Genomic DNA, 18,218 nt, shown 5'->3' on the forward strand with positions numbered 1-18,218 from the left:
CCCGGCGCACAGCACTGAAGCCGCGCCCACCGGTCTCCGTGCCCTCTGACCCGGAAGAAGAGAAGACAGAAGAACTAAGACGAAGAGCGAAGAGGAGGCAAAGAAACTGAAAGAGGAAAGGTAGGAAAGCATAGAGTGACAGTGAGAGTGGATTGGTGTATATGTGTGGATTAGTATATATGTGTGGTTTGGTATATATGTGTGGTTTGGTATATGTGTGGATTAGTATATATGTGTGGTTTGGTATATGTGTGGATTAGTATATATGTGTGGTTTGGTATATATGTGTGGATTGGTGTATGTGTGGATTGGTGTATATGTGTGGTTTGGTGTATATGTGTGGATTGGTATATATGTGTGGATTGGTATATATGTGTGGATTGGTGTATATGTGTGGATTGGTGTATATGTGTGGATTGGTATATATGTGTGGATTGGTGTATATGTGTGGATTGGTATGCGTGTGGATTGGTATATATGTGTGGATTGGTGTATACGTGTGGATTGGTGTATACGTGTGGATTGGTGTATACGTGTGGATTGGTATGCATGTGGATTGGTGTATATGTGTGGATTGGTATATATGTGTGGATTGGTGTATATGTGTGGACTGGTGTATATGTGTGGATTGGTATATGTGTGGATTGGTGTATATGTGTGGATTGGTATGTGTGTGTGGATTGGTGTATATATGTGGATTGGTGTATATGTGTGGAGTAGATTGGTGTATGTGTGTGGATTGGTATATATATGTGTGGACTGGTGTATATGTGTGGATTGGTGTATATGTGTGGATTGGTGTATGTGTGTGGATTGGTGTATGTGTGTGGATTGGTGTATATGTGTGGTGTGGATTGGTGTATATGTGTGGATTGGTGTATGTGTATGGATTGGTGTATGTGTGTGTGGATTGGTATATATGTGTGGATTGGTATATATGTGTGGATTGGTGTATATGTGTGGATTGGTGTATATGTGTGGATTGGTGTATGTGTGTGGATTGGTGTATGTGTGTGGATTGGTGTATGTGTGTGGATTGGTGTATGTGTGTGGATTGGTATATATGTGTGTGGATTGGTATATATGTGTGGATTGGTGTATATGTGTGGATTGGTGTATATGTGTGGATTAGTAAGGGTGTGAGAGTGATGGGTGTTATGCTGTACCATTTCCAATGTATTTTTCATTATATAATTATGCTCTAAAGTACATCATAACTCCCATCACTCTATACTGTTCCATACAGTGGCAGAGCTGGGAGGCAGAGGCCTTGCACCCCCACCGCAGGACTCCTGAAAGGTAAGTGAACTTCAAAGAGGGAGAGGGTAGATAGTTAGGAGGGGGTAGATAGGGAGAATGGAGTGAGACGGGGTACATAGGGCAATCATACTCCTATCATGCCAAGTAGTCTACGAGTACATCCTGGAATCTGCGGGCATGATAAGAATGTGATTGCTGTTAATTATATATATATATATATATATATATATATATAAATATTGTTATTTAATTGTTTTGTTATGTGTTATGGTGTGTGTGTGGGGGGGTCATATTCGGTTTCGGCCAGGTAAATGCTGCACTTTTGGTTTCAGTCCAGAATTCGTTTCGGTGCATCCCTACTACTAAGCCAGACAATGAAGTGGTAGGCCTACACCACATCAATGTTTGGCGCAGTATATAGTGATTGGGGTTTTGTTACAAGTTTTGATTCCTTTCTTTTTTTGGGATGGGGGGGCGCCAGACGAGTAGTCCGCACAGGGCGCCAGAACACCTAAGGCCGGCTCTGGTCGTTACAGCAGGAGAGACGGGCGGACAGCGGACGGCAGACCCCCCCATCCGTTATTCAGACCCAAAGTCATTCAATTAAATCTTCGCAGCTCGAAATAACGGGGGAGGGGGGTTTCTTTCTGCCGCACAGGGGGAGGTGGGCTGAATGAAGTCAACTACTTTAAGTGCCGTCTGATTGATCAATACGGTTCTCGCCTGCGTCGGTTCGGCGCTCATCAGCCGGCGTGGCTCTCCTGCTGGGTAATTGGTAGCCCCGTGTCTCCGCGCGCTTTATCCCCCACCCTCATTGTCCTTGACTGCCCCTATGGGCGCTTTTCCACGTGTGTTTTTTTTTTCCTCCCCAGGGCTAAGAGAGCCCTCCCCTCCGCTTTCCCCAAAGCACAAAGAAAACGTTCCACCGTCTGCGGATCGTACCGAGAGCCAAAAACAAACTCGCTGCTCAACGATGACATTTATTCTTCACAGATATGATGATGTCATCAGTAACCCCTTCCCTGCCAGACAGTGTTTCGGTGCCAGCTATTTGCTTGGCTTTTAGGATTTATATTATTTTTTATGCACTTAGTTTAGATTGTAAAATATTTTATATTGATTTTCTGGGGCAACGACATCGCTGTACTGCAACCTCACAATGAACGTAATCTAACACTAGAGGTTTAGTTTACTGAGAGGGTGGTAGATGAGAGGAACAGCCTCCCAGCAGAAGAGGTGGATGTCATAAAGTGAAAACTGATGGGAAATAACCCACCGGACAGCTATAGACAGGGAGGGACTCGCCATCAGTTGGAAGCCGCTTCCTGTTCTCTCCCTGCGTCAGCCCAAGCAGGAAGTTGTAAGCCGCTTCCTGTTCTCTCCCTGCGTCAGCCCAAGCAGGAAGTTGGAAGCCGCTTCCTGTTCCCTCCCCGCATTGTTTTAGCGGACGGCGCATGAGCCTCTAGCGCTAGAGATTGTTTCCAGCCGCGCCGGTGCTCCTTATATAACCGCAGAACCCTCAGCATCACTAAAGGGTGCAGCCTTATACCGTATTCACTAGAAGACTCGAGTATTGATACAAGATACCGAACCCCTTCTTCCTTCTTTCATATACAGTTAACAGGGTTAAAGAATAAAAACCAAACAACAAAAAAAAACAGTTAATGAGGTTGAACGCTTCCCAGGACCTGTTGGTCCAAAATTTCTTCCATTATCGCCCCGTAGCGGGGTAAAAATCCTTCTTAACTTATAGAAGCAGAATCTGTCAGCAGATCGGCCCCATCCGGCCCCCGTCTAGTCGCCCGTTTCTCCTGCTGTAACAACTCTAACCTCAATCAGTCGTTGCTCTCGTCTTAGATTCAGGAGCCGTTTGTCTATCCCATGCATGTTTAATACCCTCACTGTATTACCCTCTACCACTTCTGCTGGGAGGCTGTTCCACTTATCTACCACCCTCTCCCTAAAACAACATTACCTGCAAACAGACATTCACACACTTTATATCCAACGCTAAAAGTAGGATACCGTAACCACCGTTTATTTACACAGCGTGCCGGGTGGCAATCTTTAAAACAAAGGCAAATGTATTCTATTCCTAAACCCTCGGGGGGGTTTGTGGCTTCAAACTCAGAGAAAAAGGCTTTATGTCCTTAAATATTCGACAAACACAGAAGAGGCGATTTCTTTTTGCTTCCGTTACGTGCGAAAGCCGTATAACCGCGCTCAGCGGGGCCCTGAAAACGCCAGGCGCTCCCTTTGCAGATCTGATCAGATTCCAGGCTTTGAGGCTCGAGGTCTCCCGGCCTCTTCTCGGATTATTAAAGGTCTTTAAATCTTAAAAGAAAGCCGATCGCAGCGCAGATCTATCCCGCCCGGCGCCAGAATTACCGGCACACGGGAAAGCGGGCGGCCTTGGTGCGTCGGGCCGGCGTGAAACGCGTTGAGAGGATGCCGGACGGGGCACGATCTGCTCTCAGAGACATGAAAGCCTCCAGGAGTCTTAAACCCCCCACCACCCCATCTCACCCAGACGCAGCTTCAAAAAGGGCAGCTTCAGAGCTGCGAGGGAGCGGGGGCTGAGAACAGAGATGCTTTCCGGTGCGATCCTTAACCCTTCTACCACGACGGCAGGTGATCGAGGGGTTAATCGAGAGGGTATTAAGGTGTGTTCGGGGCTGGAAGGTGTTAATCGGGCTTCGGATTACTCGTGTTGGTGCGGATGTGTCCCTGTGCAGGGGGAGAGGAGAAAATAAGTGACATAACGCTGCCCCCTGGTGGAGCGCAGCGGAAGTGCAAGCAAGGAAATAGTCCAGCCAGCAGGGCACGGCGTGGAGACACCGCTTTACGGCGGGGGACGCATTAAATCCACAAGGAAACCGACCGTATATTTATTCGGGATCCATTCTAAAGCAGGGAGATCCAGAACAGGAAACACTACAACTCCCACAATGCCTGGGTGCAGGGCCGGGACGTTGGCAAAATCATCACGGGAGTTGTAGTCACAAGAGCTGCCTGGCAAGTCCCTATACCCCAAAGAGCTGCCCACAGGGACCACCTATGTTTGCCCTGCTGGGATAAAACGACCTCGTATTTTGGGGTCTATTCACTAAACAGGGAGTTTTGCATTTAGACTCGAAGTTATCGCTGCGCATTACGAAACACCAGCAAGGCTGCCCTGGCCCTGTATAATGTATATGTAAAGTGGGATGATTTACCTATACATTATACAGGGCCGGCTCAGCCTTTCCAGCAGGAGCAGCTCTGGGGAGGCATCCCTTCATAACGCCCATTGGAATCATCAGACTCAGGAGCCGTATGTCTACCCCATGCATGTTTAAATCCCTTCACTGTATTACCCTCTACCACTTCTGCTGGGTGGCTGCTCCACTTATCTACCACCGTCTAAACTTCCTTTCCATCTCAGCCTCTAGTGTTAGAGACTCGCGTAGGGGCTGCGCAGGCTCTCCGTAGAAACACGGCGTTCGCTCGAGGGGAGAAACTCCATCAACGTACAATTAAACCGTCTCCAATCTGGAAGCAAATCCAATATGTCTGCGTAAAGCAATTCTCTCAATGCCTCCAATCCCCGGGTGACGAATGGCCGGTTATGGAGGGACGGGGAGGCCGTTTGCTTGATGGATACAAAGCATTAGCAGCTGGCGGGGAATTCAGAAGAGATCGGGGGTCCCAGGGGCCACATCCCGGAACCCAGAGAGTCTCGGCTTTCATATCACACGAGGCTCGTCGGGAAGACAGCCGCCAACATCTGCATTAAGCAGACATTACGCGGGAACAATATATCCATATCCAGCATCATACAGTACAGTCACACAATACCTTTACTTTACTGAGAGGGGGGTGGATAAGTGGAACAGCCTTCCAGCACAAGTGGTAGAGGGTAATACAGCGAGGGTATTAAACATGCATGGGATAGGCATACGGCTCCTGAATCTAAGACGAGACCAACGACTGATTAAGGTTTGAGTCTTTACAGCAGGAGAAACGGGCGACCAGACGGGGGCCGGAGGGGGCCCTCATGAGTACACTCGCTGTACTGGAAAGAGTCCCAACCTTGTAAATCAGAGTCAGGGCACTTTGCTGGCCCGTGACGCCCTCAGTGTCAGTTTGGGGTGTACACCATGCACGAAAGTGCAAAGTGACCCCCCCACGGCGTGGGCAGGGAGACCCCACGGCGTGGGCAGGGAGGGCCACCCAATGCTGACACGTTTTAAAAGCTGGTTTGCTAATTTTAACTAAAACCCAAAGCCGCTGGCAAGCTGTCACAGAAACAGAATTTAACCCTTCCAAAAAAAAAAACAAAAAAAAAAACACGTAATACTTTCCCCCAAATTTCCACCCGGAATACGACGCGGAGACCCTTTCAAGCACAACATATAAATATACTTTAACGGCAAAAGTTTGGGGTCACTCAGATGTTTTCATGGAAATCAAGAACATTTCTGTCTGTAACATCATTACAAAAGGGTTTCTAACCATCAATCAGCCTTTTAGAAACTTAAACTTGGATCAGCGAACACAACGGGCCATTGGGACACAGGAGTGATGGGAGTGATAAAGGGCCATTGGAACACAGGAGTGATGGGAGTGATAAAGGGCCATTGGAACACAGGAGTGATGGGAGTGATAAAGGGCCATTGGAACACAGGAGTGATGGGAGTGATAAAGGGCCATTGGAACACAGGAGTGATGGGAGTGATAAAGGGCCTCTGTGCGCCTATGAAGAGATTCCATTAAAAATCCGCCATTTCCAGCTACAATAGTCATTTACAGCATTAACCCCGTCTGTGCTGGATTTCCGATCCATTTCATGTTAATATAATGGACAGAATTGGCTTCTCTTTCAAAAACAAACTTCTGAGTGGCCCCGAGTAGCGGTAGTGTATATATGATATAGATATATATATTATATACGGTATATCGCGTGTGAGCGTATTAGATATTATATGTATATAGATATAACATTTCCGTTCGGGATAAACAGCGGCGCCCGACGACACAGGAGGCCCCTCCATGAACCTTAAATGTTTATAAGACGATAAAAAGGTTCTTTTGAAGAGAAGGTTCTTCCCGCCGTTACACGAGCGTCTTGGGGGGGGGGCTGGGGGCGGACGGCGATAAAAGTTCCAAAACGGATCACAAAAAAGAGAAATCGCGCTGCACTCCATGTCACCGCGGGGCCGGCGCAGATCTTTAACGCTTTACTCCCAGCTCAAATCTTCAAAGAGCCCAAATCCCCTTTGAAGCGTCGCTCCGAGCAACTGCTACTGGGAGGCGGCGAACGGCGAGAACGACGTCTGCAGCGATATCGATAACGCCGGGGAGATACAAATAATAGAAGCACACACTTATCACTGCGCATGCATAAATAATGTGATGATATACAGGGGGGGGGGAATCTAATACTCGTTTTAACCCTTTGACTACCAGGACCAGCACATATACCTCCTATTCAATCGTATTCACAGGTTACACTTTACCTAAAGAAATGTATATACCAGTTCACTCACAAATATCTAGTATTTCCTTGATAGATGAGAGGGTGATAGATAAGTGGAGCAGCCTCCCTGCATAAGCGGTAGAGGGTAATACAGTGAGGGTATTAAACATGCATGGGATAGACATACGGCTCCTGAATCTAAGACGAGACCAACGACTGATTAAGGTTTGAGTCTTTACAGCAGGAAAAATGGCCAACTAGACGGGGGCCAGATGGGGCCGACTGCCTTTTAACCCCTCAGCACCCGCCCTGCCAGTAAGGTTTGAAGGATGCGAATCAGCATAAAGTTTACGGATGTCGGATAAGTATAAGGGGCGGGGGCCGAGCAGGGGCCGCAGCGGAGCTCCACATCCCGGCCGGCGGCTTCCTCGTGGTTTAGAAATGCAAATGAAGCCATTTTGTTGGATAATTATGGGAAGATCTGAATAGTTCAGCGTGTTCGGCGGCCCCGATGGCGGCCCTGATGGCGGTTAATGGGACGAACGTTTTATGTAAATAACTACTATTACAGCTAATGCCAAAAAACACTAATAAATTCACAGCAAAGCCGCTGATTTAGGAGGCTTTTAAGCGGCAGCCGGGTTCGCTTATTAGGAAGGAGAGCTTTACTACGGCAGAGCTCGTTACGGCCACGGCGCACTCCATCAATTACTGGGGGGGGGGGCTGATCGGGGGGCACTGACAGCCCACCGGACTCGCTGGTTCCTAATCAGCCGCGGGATAAGCGAGTCCGGCGGGTCGCATGGGGGGGGGTTCTCCAGTGGATGCTGGCGCATTAACGCACCCCCCATATAACCCCGGTATATATAAAAAACGTCCCCTATACGACCAAAGGTATGCGGACCCCCCTCCCAATTACTGAGTTTGGGGGTCTCGGCCGCACCCGCCGCTAACAGACGTCGGCAGCAGAGCGGCTCGTGCCGAAGAGCTCAGTAAACGCGGCGCGGTCGTGGGACGCCATCCTTTGCCACAAGTCCGTTGGTGAAATTACTGCCCTGCGAGATCTGCCCCGTCCGCCGCGAGGGCCGGTACTGCGAAGTGGAAGCATTTAAAAGCAACGGCTCAGCCACGGAGCTCTAGAGCGCGCAGACTGACCGGGAGGCTGCCGAGTCCTCTGCAGCATCGCTCAGAGATCAGCACGAGCTTCGCGAGATGGGGTTCCGCAGCCGAGGAGCCGCACACCTGCCGAGGATCGCTGTGCACAATGCCAAGCGGCGGCTCGAGTGGTGTAAAGCCGCTGGACCCCGGAGCCATGCTATATGCGCTTTCCGCTTTTATAATTAAAAAAAATAAAAAAAAAAACTTGTCGAGGAAACAAACAATCAGCACCCGGCTGATCCACACACCAGCAGAGACAGTAATTAAAATCTGCTCTACGCAGCCCTTTTGACCAGCACTTTCTGCATGGAAACGGCAACCGTTACCCGGCAGGGACGGGAAATTCAAGTTGACAAATGTCTCTTTCTAACAAAAAAAAAAAAGCAGCCCGGGAACAGCTGGATGGCGGCTTCAAGCTGCAAGCGGCAGCAGCGCATGCTGATAAGTCACCGCGCTGATTGCCTGTGAATGGAGACGCACGCAGACACATTCCCCGCCGTAAATTAGGGCAATTATTTCTCCCTGCTTCGCCGTACGAGCGAAGTCCCCGCGCATGGAAGCAAAATGAGATTAATGCGAGTGAAAGGATATTCTCCCGCTCCGCCGCGATCAGGTTATTCTCGTCCTCCAGGCGCCGGATCTTCTTCTCGAATGATTTGTGCTCCATCTTTAAACGCTCCTCCGTCACCTCCTTCTCCTCGCTGACCCTGAAACGGCAGGAGCCGGTTATTCAAAGGGGAGATTGCTGCACCCCCCATACTAATATATATATATATAATCACACACACAGATAGAATATATATATATACCTCAAGTAAATCGCAGACGTCGAGGTAGCAGGGGAAGAAACATTCCATTATGACAGTGTGAGGCATTTAGTAGTTTTGGCCCCAAAATTAAGCAGAGCGAGCAGTTAAAAAAAAAAAAAAAAAAAATTATATATATATAAAAAAAAAGGAACCGGCAGCAATAGCCTACTAAACGTTAAAATGCCGTCTGCGTTACTCCGTCTCCAGTATGTTAAGCAGATAAAATCTTAATTTCTATCATTTTTTATTATTTATTGATATTTATTCTTGGAATTATTCTGCATTTTATTTGTTTTTAGGCATCCCATCCCCACGCGTTCCTCTGTTAGCCCGATAAAAGGTATTACTTCAGAGCGTTTAGTGATCGCACTCATAGTTATGCGACTTTAGAACTCGTCTTAAAGGGGCTGTTTCACCTAAATGCAGCGTCAGACACAGGGCCGCGGAGGGGTGAAGCTGCTACTTACAGGGGTTTTAAAGGACAGGAGAGGAGTACAAAAGAAGGAGAAAAGTTACAGCGAGAGACCGGAATCCAACACTAGAGGACCAGAGACTGAGATGGAACGGAGCGGGTGGTAGATAAGTGGAACAGCCTCCCAGCAGAAGTGGTAGAGGGTAATACGGTCAGGGATGTACAGGATAGGCATACGGCTCCTGAATCTAAGACGTGACATTACAGCAGGGAAAGGGGCGATTAGACGGGTCTACGACAGGCTTAACATCCCACCCTTATTTGACACACGCTGGCGTCACGTATGTTCCGTCTGCCCTTGGCGTGCAGGGGTCGCCAGCCATTTATTTTTTTAATTGCCTGGAGACCGAGGGGTAATTTTAATTCGCTGACTGTTTGGGAGAAGTCCTTCCCGGCACGCAGAGGTCATTCCTCCAATAACGGTGACTTACGACCCGAATCCGGCCCCTGACGGCACGTCTTCCGGCAATCGAAAGGTTAATTGGCGCTTAAGGGCGAGCGCCGCGGAGAAGGGCGTCGGGATGCTAAACGCTGTAACAAAGCGATGGGCTCTTTATGGAGTTTGCGTGTCACTTAATGGCGCGTTTCATTGCTAAGTAAATATTAAGCGCGGAGGTAATAGCGGGAGAGACGCTCCGGCTTTACGATCTATCGCCGTTTAGACGCTCAGACGGACTCCCCTCATCCAAACGAGATCATTTCAGCCGCTCGGTATCCGACACGGAGACGCAATAACTCCGAGAGCGCGCCGGCCGACGCTATCCGCCACGTCACGAGCGTTCAGCACCTGTCCCCGCGACAACGGGCATTATCCGCTAAGTGCAGAAGCAGAAGAGCCGCTAGTCTCCAGCTGTGTTGCCCCCCCTCCCCAAAAGCTAGGCTACCCTTGGACTCCCTGTTACTATGCCGACGGGCGCACGGCAAACAACCCACATCATTAAAAAGGAGATCAGACGTCCCTTTAAATTTTAAATGGTGTCTTCCTTACAAGGCGGGGGAGGGGGATTCGGCAGAACCCATTTGGCCCGTTTCCCCACGGCCAGCAACTTGCAGTGTTCAGCCAAACATATATCTTTGACCACCAGTCGGCTGCAGCGCTGCCGTCGCCGAGGGTTTAAAAGGAGCCCCCCCCATGTCGCCGACTGTCTACTCAGAGAGCGCAGCTTCGGTTACTGCAGCTAGAAAACCGGCATTCTGTTTCATGTAATCCCTCTCCCGGCTGCCTCTACTGAAAGCAGGAAGCATACGTCGGTACGCTTCCTGCACATGCTCAGTAGAACCTCTAATCTTGTCAATAAGAGAGCAGCAGCCAATCACATCTATACAATCTGAACACTTTTTTTTTTCTCTTTTAGCATAGAACCGATTGGCTGTTGCTTCAATAAGTGCGTTATTGAGCGCCGGCAACAAATGTACAGAGGAATGCTTCCTGGATTCAGTAGAATCAGCCGGGGGGAGGAGTTAGAAAATTATTAATAAACTATTGGCTCATTTAACACCAAATTTGTGTGCAGCAAAATACTTGGAAATCAACGCAAAGTGTGGTTCAACATACAAAAAAAAAAAAAAAAAAAAGTAACGTAAGCAAGTTTTAACTTTACTCAGAGGGTAGTAGATAAATGGAACAGTCTCCCAGCAGTAGTGAGGGAATTTAAACAAAGCCTAGAGACATAAAGCTTTCCTCACTATAGGACCTGACCAAATGTATAGTTAAATCTATTAGAGCGCTGTATAATTAATAATTAAATCAGTGAGCGAATTCAATAAATCTCCCCACATTCTTAAAAATAAAGCTTAAAAATGACAGACCCTCCCACCCACCAGCACAGAGCTGTACGAACAGATCGTCATAAGTAACTTTTTTTGTGTCTCACATTATACGGGGCGAGCAGAGCCTTTCCTGGAGTCAGCCCCCTCATAATACAAAGTGACGCCAGGGGGACGGGAGCTTTAACTCTACTGCACGCTTCAAGAACGCGATGGACAACGCCTAACGGACACACGACCGCTCAAACCGCGGGGTCACGCCAAGCCTGTCCCTTAAAATAACATGAAATGGATCAGATACCCAGCGCAGACGGGGTTAATGTTATAAATGACTATTGTAGCTGATTTTTAATGGAATCTCTTCATAGGCCCTTTATCACTCCTGTGTACCAATGGCCCTTTATCACTCCCATCACTCCTGTGTACCAATGGCCGTTTATCACTCCCATCACTTCTGTGTCCCAATGGCCCTTTATCACTCCCATCACGCCTGTGTTCCAATGGCCTTTTATCACTCCCATCACTCCTGTGTCCCAATGGCCCTTTATCACTCCCATCACTCCCGTGTTCCAATGGCACTTTATCACTCCCATCACTCCAGTGCTCCAATGGCACTTTACCACTCCCGTGTTCCAATGGCCCTTTACCACTCCCATCACTCCTGTGTTCCAATGGCCCTTTATCACTCCCATCAGTCCCGTGTTCTAATGGCCCTTTATCACTCCCATCACTCCTGTGTTCCAATGGCCCTTTATCACTCCCATCACTCCTGTGTTCCAATGGCCCTTTATCACTCCCATCACTCCCGTGTTCCAATGGCACGTTGTGTTCGCTGATCCAAGTTTAAGTTTAAAAGGCTAATGGTTAGAAACCCTTTTATAATTATGTTACAGACAGAAATGTCCTCGTTTTCCATGAAAAGAGCTCAGTGACCCCAAACTTTTGAACAGTTGTGTACGTATCAAATGTCATAACTTCTACACTACGTGCTTTAATTTAGTTGTAATTTTACTTTTTACGCAGCGATGGTAACGCGTGTTCCGTTTCATTTACAGGATCGACTTTTTTCTGAAAAAATGATGCACAACCGTTTATAGACGACAAGAACGTTTTTTGTGAGAGGGGATGTGAAGGAAACATGAGTAGAAATGTTACAACAAGAAGCCAGAATCTAACACTAGAGAGTTTTACTTTACTGACAGGGTGGTAGATAAGGGGAACAGCCTCCCAGCAGCGGTAGTAGAGGGTAATACAGTGAGGGGATTAAACATGCATGGGATAGACATACGGCTCCTGAATCTAAGACGAGACCAACGACTGATTAAGGTTTGAGTCTTAGGTTGTAAAGATACGTCTCGTACTGAGCAGTAAGGATGGGATCCTGCCCGCGCGGCTCTGTCCTCCGGGGCAGCATGAGAAGAAAGAGAAAAGAAAAAGGCAAAGAAAATACGGCATCCGGTGAGAGATCGGATGAAGCGCGTAAGAGACGCGCTTTGTACGCATTTAACGAGGAAAGAAGAAATAAAGGTGACGAGAAGCCGCTTCCCTGGCGTCATTTTGTGAAGCGCTCGCAGGTGCTGCTCATCACCCACCGGGGGGGGTAATCTCTCTATCGCCCCCCCGTTAACCCGCTCCGGAGCGCGGCGAGGCCCGCCGCGTTTTACTCACCTCGCCAGCTCTTTGATTAGATTAGCGATGCGCCTCTTGTCTTCCGGGCACAAATCCTTCAAAGACGCGCTCTGTGCGCCTCCGTCCTCTCGAGCCGCCTGCGGGGACAGAAAATCTCAGCGCAAGCAATTCCAGAACGCAAGAAAAAGCGGACCCTTTAACCCCGAGAACTAAAGAAATGCACGAGCAGAACTACAGGGAATTAGACCCCCAAACCGCACTGAGCTTCTCCTGCGCAGGCCCTGTACAGTGTATAAATCAGTCCCAGCAATACCTCCCAACACCCCCAACCCCAGCGAGCGTCTCCTGCAGTAGAACGGAGTTGCACGTAACGCGATTGGACGTTTATTTTTAAACAGCAACACAACTCCTACACAGTAACTACAAATACATAAAAACAAAAATCACCATAACCACGTTATTTCTATTAAATAAATGAATAAGAGGATGCTTTGAATGATTCTATTACTCGGTGCGATATCAGAGTCCATTACCAGGGAAAGGGCAGACGTTGATAAATGTAAAGTAACGCATCCGAGCGGCAAAAACACACATGCTATGCATGAACTCAACGGCCCCCGACTGGGGTGCACAGCGCGTACCGGGAAGGTCATTCAGATTAAACTGGTTTTAGGCTACATGTAGCAGTGATGTATATAGACCCCGGCTGGTTCTGGTGGGCGACCCTCCCCCTGATACTGCATGCCCAACGTTCGGGTTTACCCGCAGTCACGGTACCTGCTGTTCTTGCTCACGTTGGAAGCTTTGCACCAGATTCACTATGTCCGCCGGGGAAGGAGTTCGCCCTTTCGGCCGGCTGGCTTCCGTCTTAAATTTAGGAACTCGCCTCAAGTTGCCTTCTCTGGAGAGTCCTGAACGATTGAAGAAGATTTATAAGAAAATCGGATTCCATGAATAAAGAACACAAGAGCATCGGATAGCCACACCAGCAATAAGCAAATGACAGGGTACAGAAAACGTAGCGACCACCGGCGGCAATAGCCACAAACGCGCTCTCGGCAGGGTCACAGAATGACACGCGCACAATCATGCATGCGCACAGGTGGCAAAACAGATGACTGAGTGGGCTGTGCAGCCACAATGTCTAAACAAGCAAAGTTTGCAGAAATCAACTGCCTCAGAGACCGTGCCGACGTGGTGTAGCTACCTTGGGGGTTGTTGCTGTTCTCAGTGCCGTATGACTTATTACAATAAACTTCTTCAGCCGCCTCACCTGGTTAGTGAGTTTGGCTGCTCCTCACCCACTTTTATTCGTCCTGCACAGCTGTTTCTGTTTATTAATGATTGTGTTTCAACAGACATATTAAACTGATGATCATTAGCGCCTGTTTGGTGTAATTAACCTATATGCCTGCATAATCCCTGACTTTATGTGAGCGCACCTAGACGGACTGATGCCGTTTCGAAGGCAAAGGGTTGGACACGACAAATATTGATTTAGATTTTACTTCTGTTCACTCACTTTGGATTTTGCTAAATAACAAAAACAAATATTAGCATGTTTGGGGTTTTTTTGGTTGACTTACTTTACAGCATTTTTCACACCTGCCTAAAACCTTTGCACAGTACTGTGTATATAAACTGATTGGTACACAAACCACTGATCCCCTACAGGGGGTAGAAAGGGAGTGTGGCTTTACCGTGCCTTTAACCCTTTCACAATGCAGTCTCCTTAACGGGGTTTAATTTGCTCAACTCTAAAAATCGAGTTGTTAGGAAAGTCACCAAAATGAGCAGATTGCACATTATCTGCTTAATTTGCACATTTTCTTTTTAAAATATATCACCAATGCAGACCAGCATAAGACTCTGAGATGTTTATACAGCGATTACAAATACAGCGTACACGGCCGTTCAAAAGTTTGGGGTCACTGAGCTCTTTTCATGGGAAAATAAGAATATTTCTGGCTGTAACATAATTACAAAAGGGTTTCTAACCATCAATTATCCTTTTAAACTTAAACTTGGATCAGCGAACACAACGTGCCATTGGAACACAGGAGTGATGGGAGTGATAAAGGGCCATTGGGAAACAGGAGTGATGGGAGTGATAAAGGGCCGTAGGCAACCAGGAGTGATAAATCCCTCTGTACGCCTATGAAGAGATTCCATTCAAAATCAGCCGTTTCCGGCTACAATAGTCATTTACAACATTAACCCCGTCTGCGCTGGATTTCTGATCCGTTTCATGTTTTCTACTGGCGAAAATCTAGTTTTTTTCCAAAAACAAGGACATTTCTAAGTGACGCCAAACTTTAAATTGCAACACCAGTATTCGGACTCCAAACACTATGGAGCCAATCAGAATGCAGGCGGCTCACTCACAGCCCAATCAGCAAGTCATCAAGCGTTTTAACCCCTGCAGCATACCTGGGATGTAGACGGCCGGCTGGTCGTCGTCAGAAGCTGCAAGTAATTAAGGAGAACAGTTGGGTTTGTAAATACATAGCGTGAGATCCCCGCGGGGCGACGTACGAACATTACCTATACATCTCACATGTTGCAGCGGACCACGTTACATGCGTGTGTGAGAACCACTTAAAATTACACGCATCCGGCAACAAATAGCTGACACGGAAAATCGGCCCCATCCGGCCCCCGGTCTAGTCTGCCTGTTTTTCCTGCTGTAACAACTGAGACCTTACTGAGATGACACAGAGCTCCCACAGGAACATTTCTGTTCTTTCCCTACATGTTATGAAGAAGGCCCCATATAATGTATAGTTAAATCAGTTAAATCAAGTCTCACCACATTAATTATACATTACACAGGGCCAGCTGGAGAAACTCACTGGGATTGGCCCCGCATCCACTGATCCTAAATCAGTAGACTGCGCCCCTTTTGTATTATAGCTGCCATCGCCAGGTGCCCTTCACGCTGGGGCGCTGACCCAAGACAAGGGTGGGCTTCACCGGGTGGCTCCTCATGCTGGGCACAGCGAGGGGCCACAGCATGAGAATTATAGGAGTTAACTTTGATAGTAATACGTTGTACATGTGTGACAGTTGGCTTACAGTGATGGGAGTTTAGGCCCAATAAATACTACAAAGATGTGGGTGGCTCTACCCTTTTCTAGATTGTCAGCTCTGTGTCCAGCTTCCTCTTTAGCGTTTGTTTTGCGTCAGCTGCACTTCCTGCCCTCCCTGTATCCGTATTCACAGCAGCACACGCAGACATGCTACAGAAACTGCCCCAACTGCCCCCACACACCCGCGACCACCCAAAGCCAAGCAAAAGATACCATCCAGGCTCCAGTAACCAGCAGCTCCTTCCCCAGCAACATCCGCCATCTTCAAACAACCGCCACCCCCAGCAGCCACAGCAACAACCAAGGCAGCCACGCCTAGCAGCGGCGCTGCCCGCGCTCATTGGCTGACCATGTTACAACCCTGGCGTTCTATTAGCTACTCGGTCTGTCAATAAGAGAAAGACGTTGGTGACATCACCTCATCGCCGACATGCCTCATGGGAAGTGTAGTTCAACGTGCTTCCGGCGCCTCACTGATGGACGCCCTTAAACTACAAGTATCACAATGCAATGCGCGCCAGGAAGTCAGGCTGGGCCGCTGATTGGTTAGCGATCCAGGTGTACAATTACCGACATGCAGCGCCGGGGTTGTATATCCTGGTTACGGCGGAGCTCTCTCAGGTGCTGTATGCGTTGGGTATGCTTTGGGTTAGAGTGCGTATATTATTATATAGTATATTGGTGCTTATAGTAAATGTATATAGGAGGGCTGTGTTAAGCCCTGGGCTGCCCTGCATTATGCATGTCTTATAAAGCGTCAGCCCCAATCTGTATAAACTGGTGCTGTTGTTTCAGTAAATTATAATAATTTTTAAAAATCCCCTTATTGTGAATGTTTATTGGATTAAGTGGCCGGGGTTACTGGGGGATACTGGAATAGTGGATACGGTTTAATGGGAACCCGGTAACCCGGAGAGGCAGCGTTGTGTTCTGTGGCCCCTGACCGCTCCGAGTCCTGGCCGTGGCGCAGGCTTCGAATTAACAAAAAATCTTTGTTTTAGGTTTTTAAAGCAACGTCCGACGTTTTAAAATGTGCGAGAAAACCGAGGGCAGCTCCATGCCGTCCTACACCGAGAAGATCACGTTGGGTATCTGCAAGATCCTAGGTAAGGAACTGCTGGAGGATGAGAGGCGGATGCAACATCCGTGGAACGGCCTCCCGGCAGAAGTGGTAGAGGGTAATACAGTGAGGGGATTAAACACGCATGGGATAGACATACGGCTCCTGAATCTAAGACGAGACCAACGACTGATTAAGGTTGAGTCTTTACAGCAGGAGAATCAGCAGATTTATCTACACATTATACAGGGGGCCGGCTCGCTGATTTATCTATACATTATACAGGGGGCCGGCTCACTGATTTATCTATACATTATACAGGGGGCGGCTCACTGATTTAACTATACATTATACAGGGGGCGGCTCACTGATTTAACTATACATTATACAGGGACCGGCTCACTGATTTATCTATACATTATACAGGGGCCGGCTCGCTGATTTATCTATACATTATACAGGGGCCGGCTCGCTGATTTATCTATACATTATACAGGGGCCGGCTCGTTGATTTAACCATACATTATACAGGGCAAGCTCCCTGTTCTTCATAACACGTGGATAACAAAACATGTTATAAAATTCTCAGAAACTTTTGGGTCTGATCGCCAGAACTTTAAGGCAGAGTCCATGTCTCCATGATACCAACCAACTCTCCTGAATTAATAGCCCAGCTTGGCCACACAGGGGCAGGCAGTTAAACGGCCGTTGCTTCTCGCGTGCAGAATAACCTGCGATTACGTATCGAATACGTCTGTAACGGATACAGAGAATCCCCAAATCACCTCCGACCGTTTTGTTCTTTCAGAGGCTTCTCCGGGAGTCACCGAAGTTACTTTTGAGGAGAAGCCCCCGGCGGAACGGCGCCTGATTATTAACTGGGAGCAGGTGCGTGCGCGATAACATACTTACTCCTCTTCTGTGCGGCTGAACCTATTTGGGGTCACTAAGCTGTTTTCGTGGAAAACAAGGACATTTCTGGCTGTAACATAATTACAAAAGGGTTTTCTAACCTTTTAAACTTAAACTTGGATCAGCGAACACAACGTGCCATTGGAACACAGGAGTGATGGGAGTGATAAAGGGCCATTGGAACACAGGAGTGATGGGAGTGATAAAGGGCCATTGGAACACAGGAGTGATGGGAGTGATAAAGGGCCATTGGAACACAGGAGTGATGGGAGTGATAAAGGGCCATTGGGACACAGGAGTGATGGGAGTGATAAAGGGCCATTGGAACACAGGAGTGATGGGAGTGATAAAGGGCCATTGGAACACAGGAGTGATGGGAGTGATAAAGGGCCTCTGTACGCCTAAGATGAGATTGCATTAAAAATCAGCCGTTTCCAGCTACAATAGTCATTTACAACATTAACCCCGTCTGTGCTGGATTTTTGGTCCATTTCATGTTATTTTATTTGGACAAAATTGTCTTTTCTTTCAAAAACAAGGAAATTCCTAAGTGACCCCAAACATTTGAACCATATAGATATATATTTCATATTCTTTAAAATTC

The 18,218-nt window shown here is 47.8% G+C and overlaps 2 protein-coding genes across 3 annotated transcripts in view; one reads left to right on the top strand and one right to left on the bottom strand.

Moving 5' to 3' along the window:
- The window catches only part of KIAA1328 (KIAA1328 ortholog), a 36,548-nt gene extending 20,610 nt beyond the window's left edge, over positions 1–15,938 (bottom strand). Inside the window, exons 1-5 of the mRNA XM_053454691.1 lie at positions 15,856–15,938; positions 14,984–15,019; positions 13,331–13,464; positions 12,593–12,690; positions 8,468–8,583 (exon numbers count right to left, since the gene is read on the bottom strand). Of these exons, the coding sequence (XP_053310666.1) occupies positions 8,468–8,583; positions 12,593–12,690; positions 13,331–13,464; positions 14,984–15,019; positions 15,856–15,904 (433 nt within the window). The 5' untranslated portion in view covers positions 15,905–15,938. The remainder of the gene's footprint in view (positions 1–8,467; positions 8,584–12,592; positions 12,691–13,330; positions 13,465–14,983; positions 15,020–15,855) is intronic.
- Positions 15,939–16,189: 251 nt separating this feature from the next.
- Positions 16,190–18,218, top strand: part of TPGS2 (tubulin polyglutamylase complex subunit 2) — a 320,830-nt gene continuing 318,801 nt past the window's right edge. For both annotated transcript variants that reach the window (XR_008345655.1, XM_053448403.1), the window contains exons 1-3: positions 16,190–16,263; positions 16,644–16,748; positions 17,511–17,590. Coding sequence is in view for 1 of the 2 variants with exons in the window: in XM_053448403.1 (XP_053304378.1) it covers positions 16,673–16,748; positions 17,511–17,590 (156 nt within the window). In the remaining variant the exon portion in view is untranslated. The remainder of the gene's footprint in view (positions 16,264–16,643; positions 16,749–17,510; positions 17,591–18,218) is intronic.

This window comes from Spea bombifrons, chromosome 1 (assembly GCF_027358695.1).
Source record: "Spea bombifrons isolate aSpeBom1 chromosome 1, aSpeBom1.2.pri, whole genome shotgun sequence".
NCBI lineage: Eukaryota > Metazoa > Chordata > Amphibia > Anura > Pelobatidae > Spea > Spea bombifrons.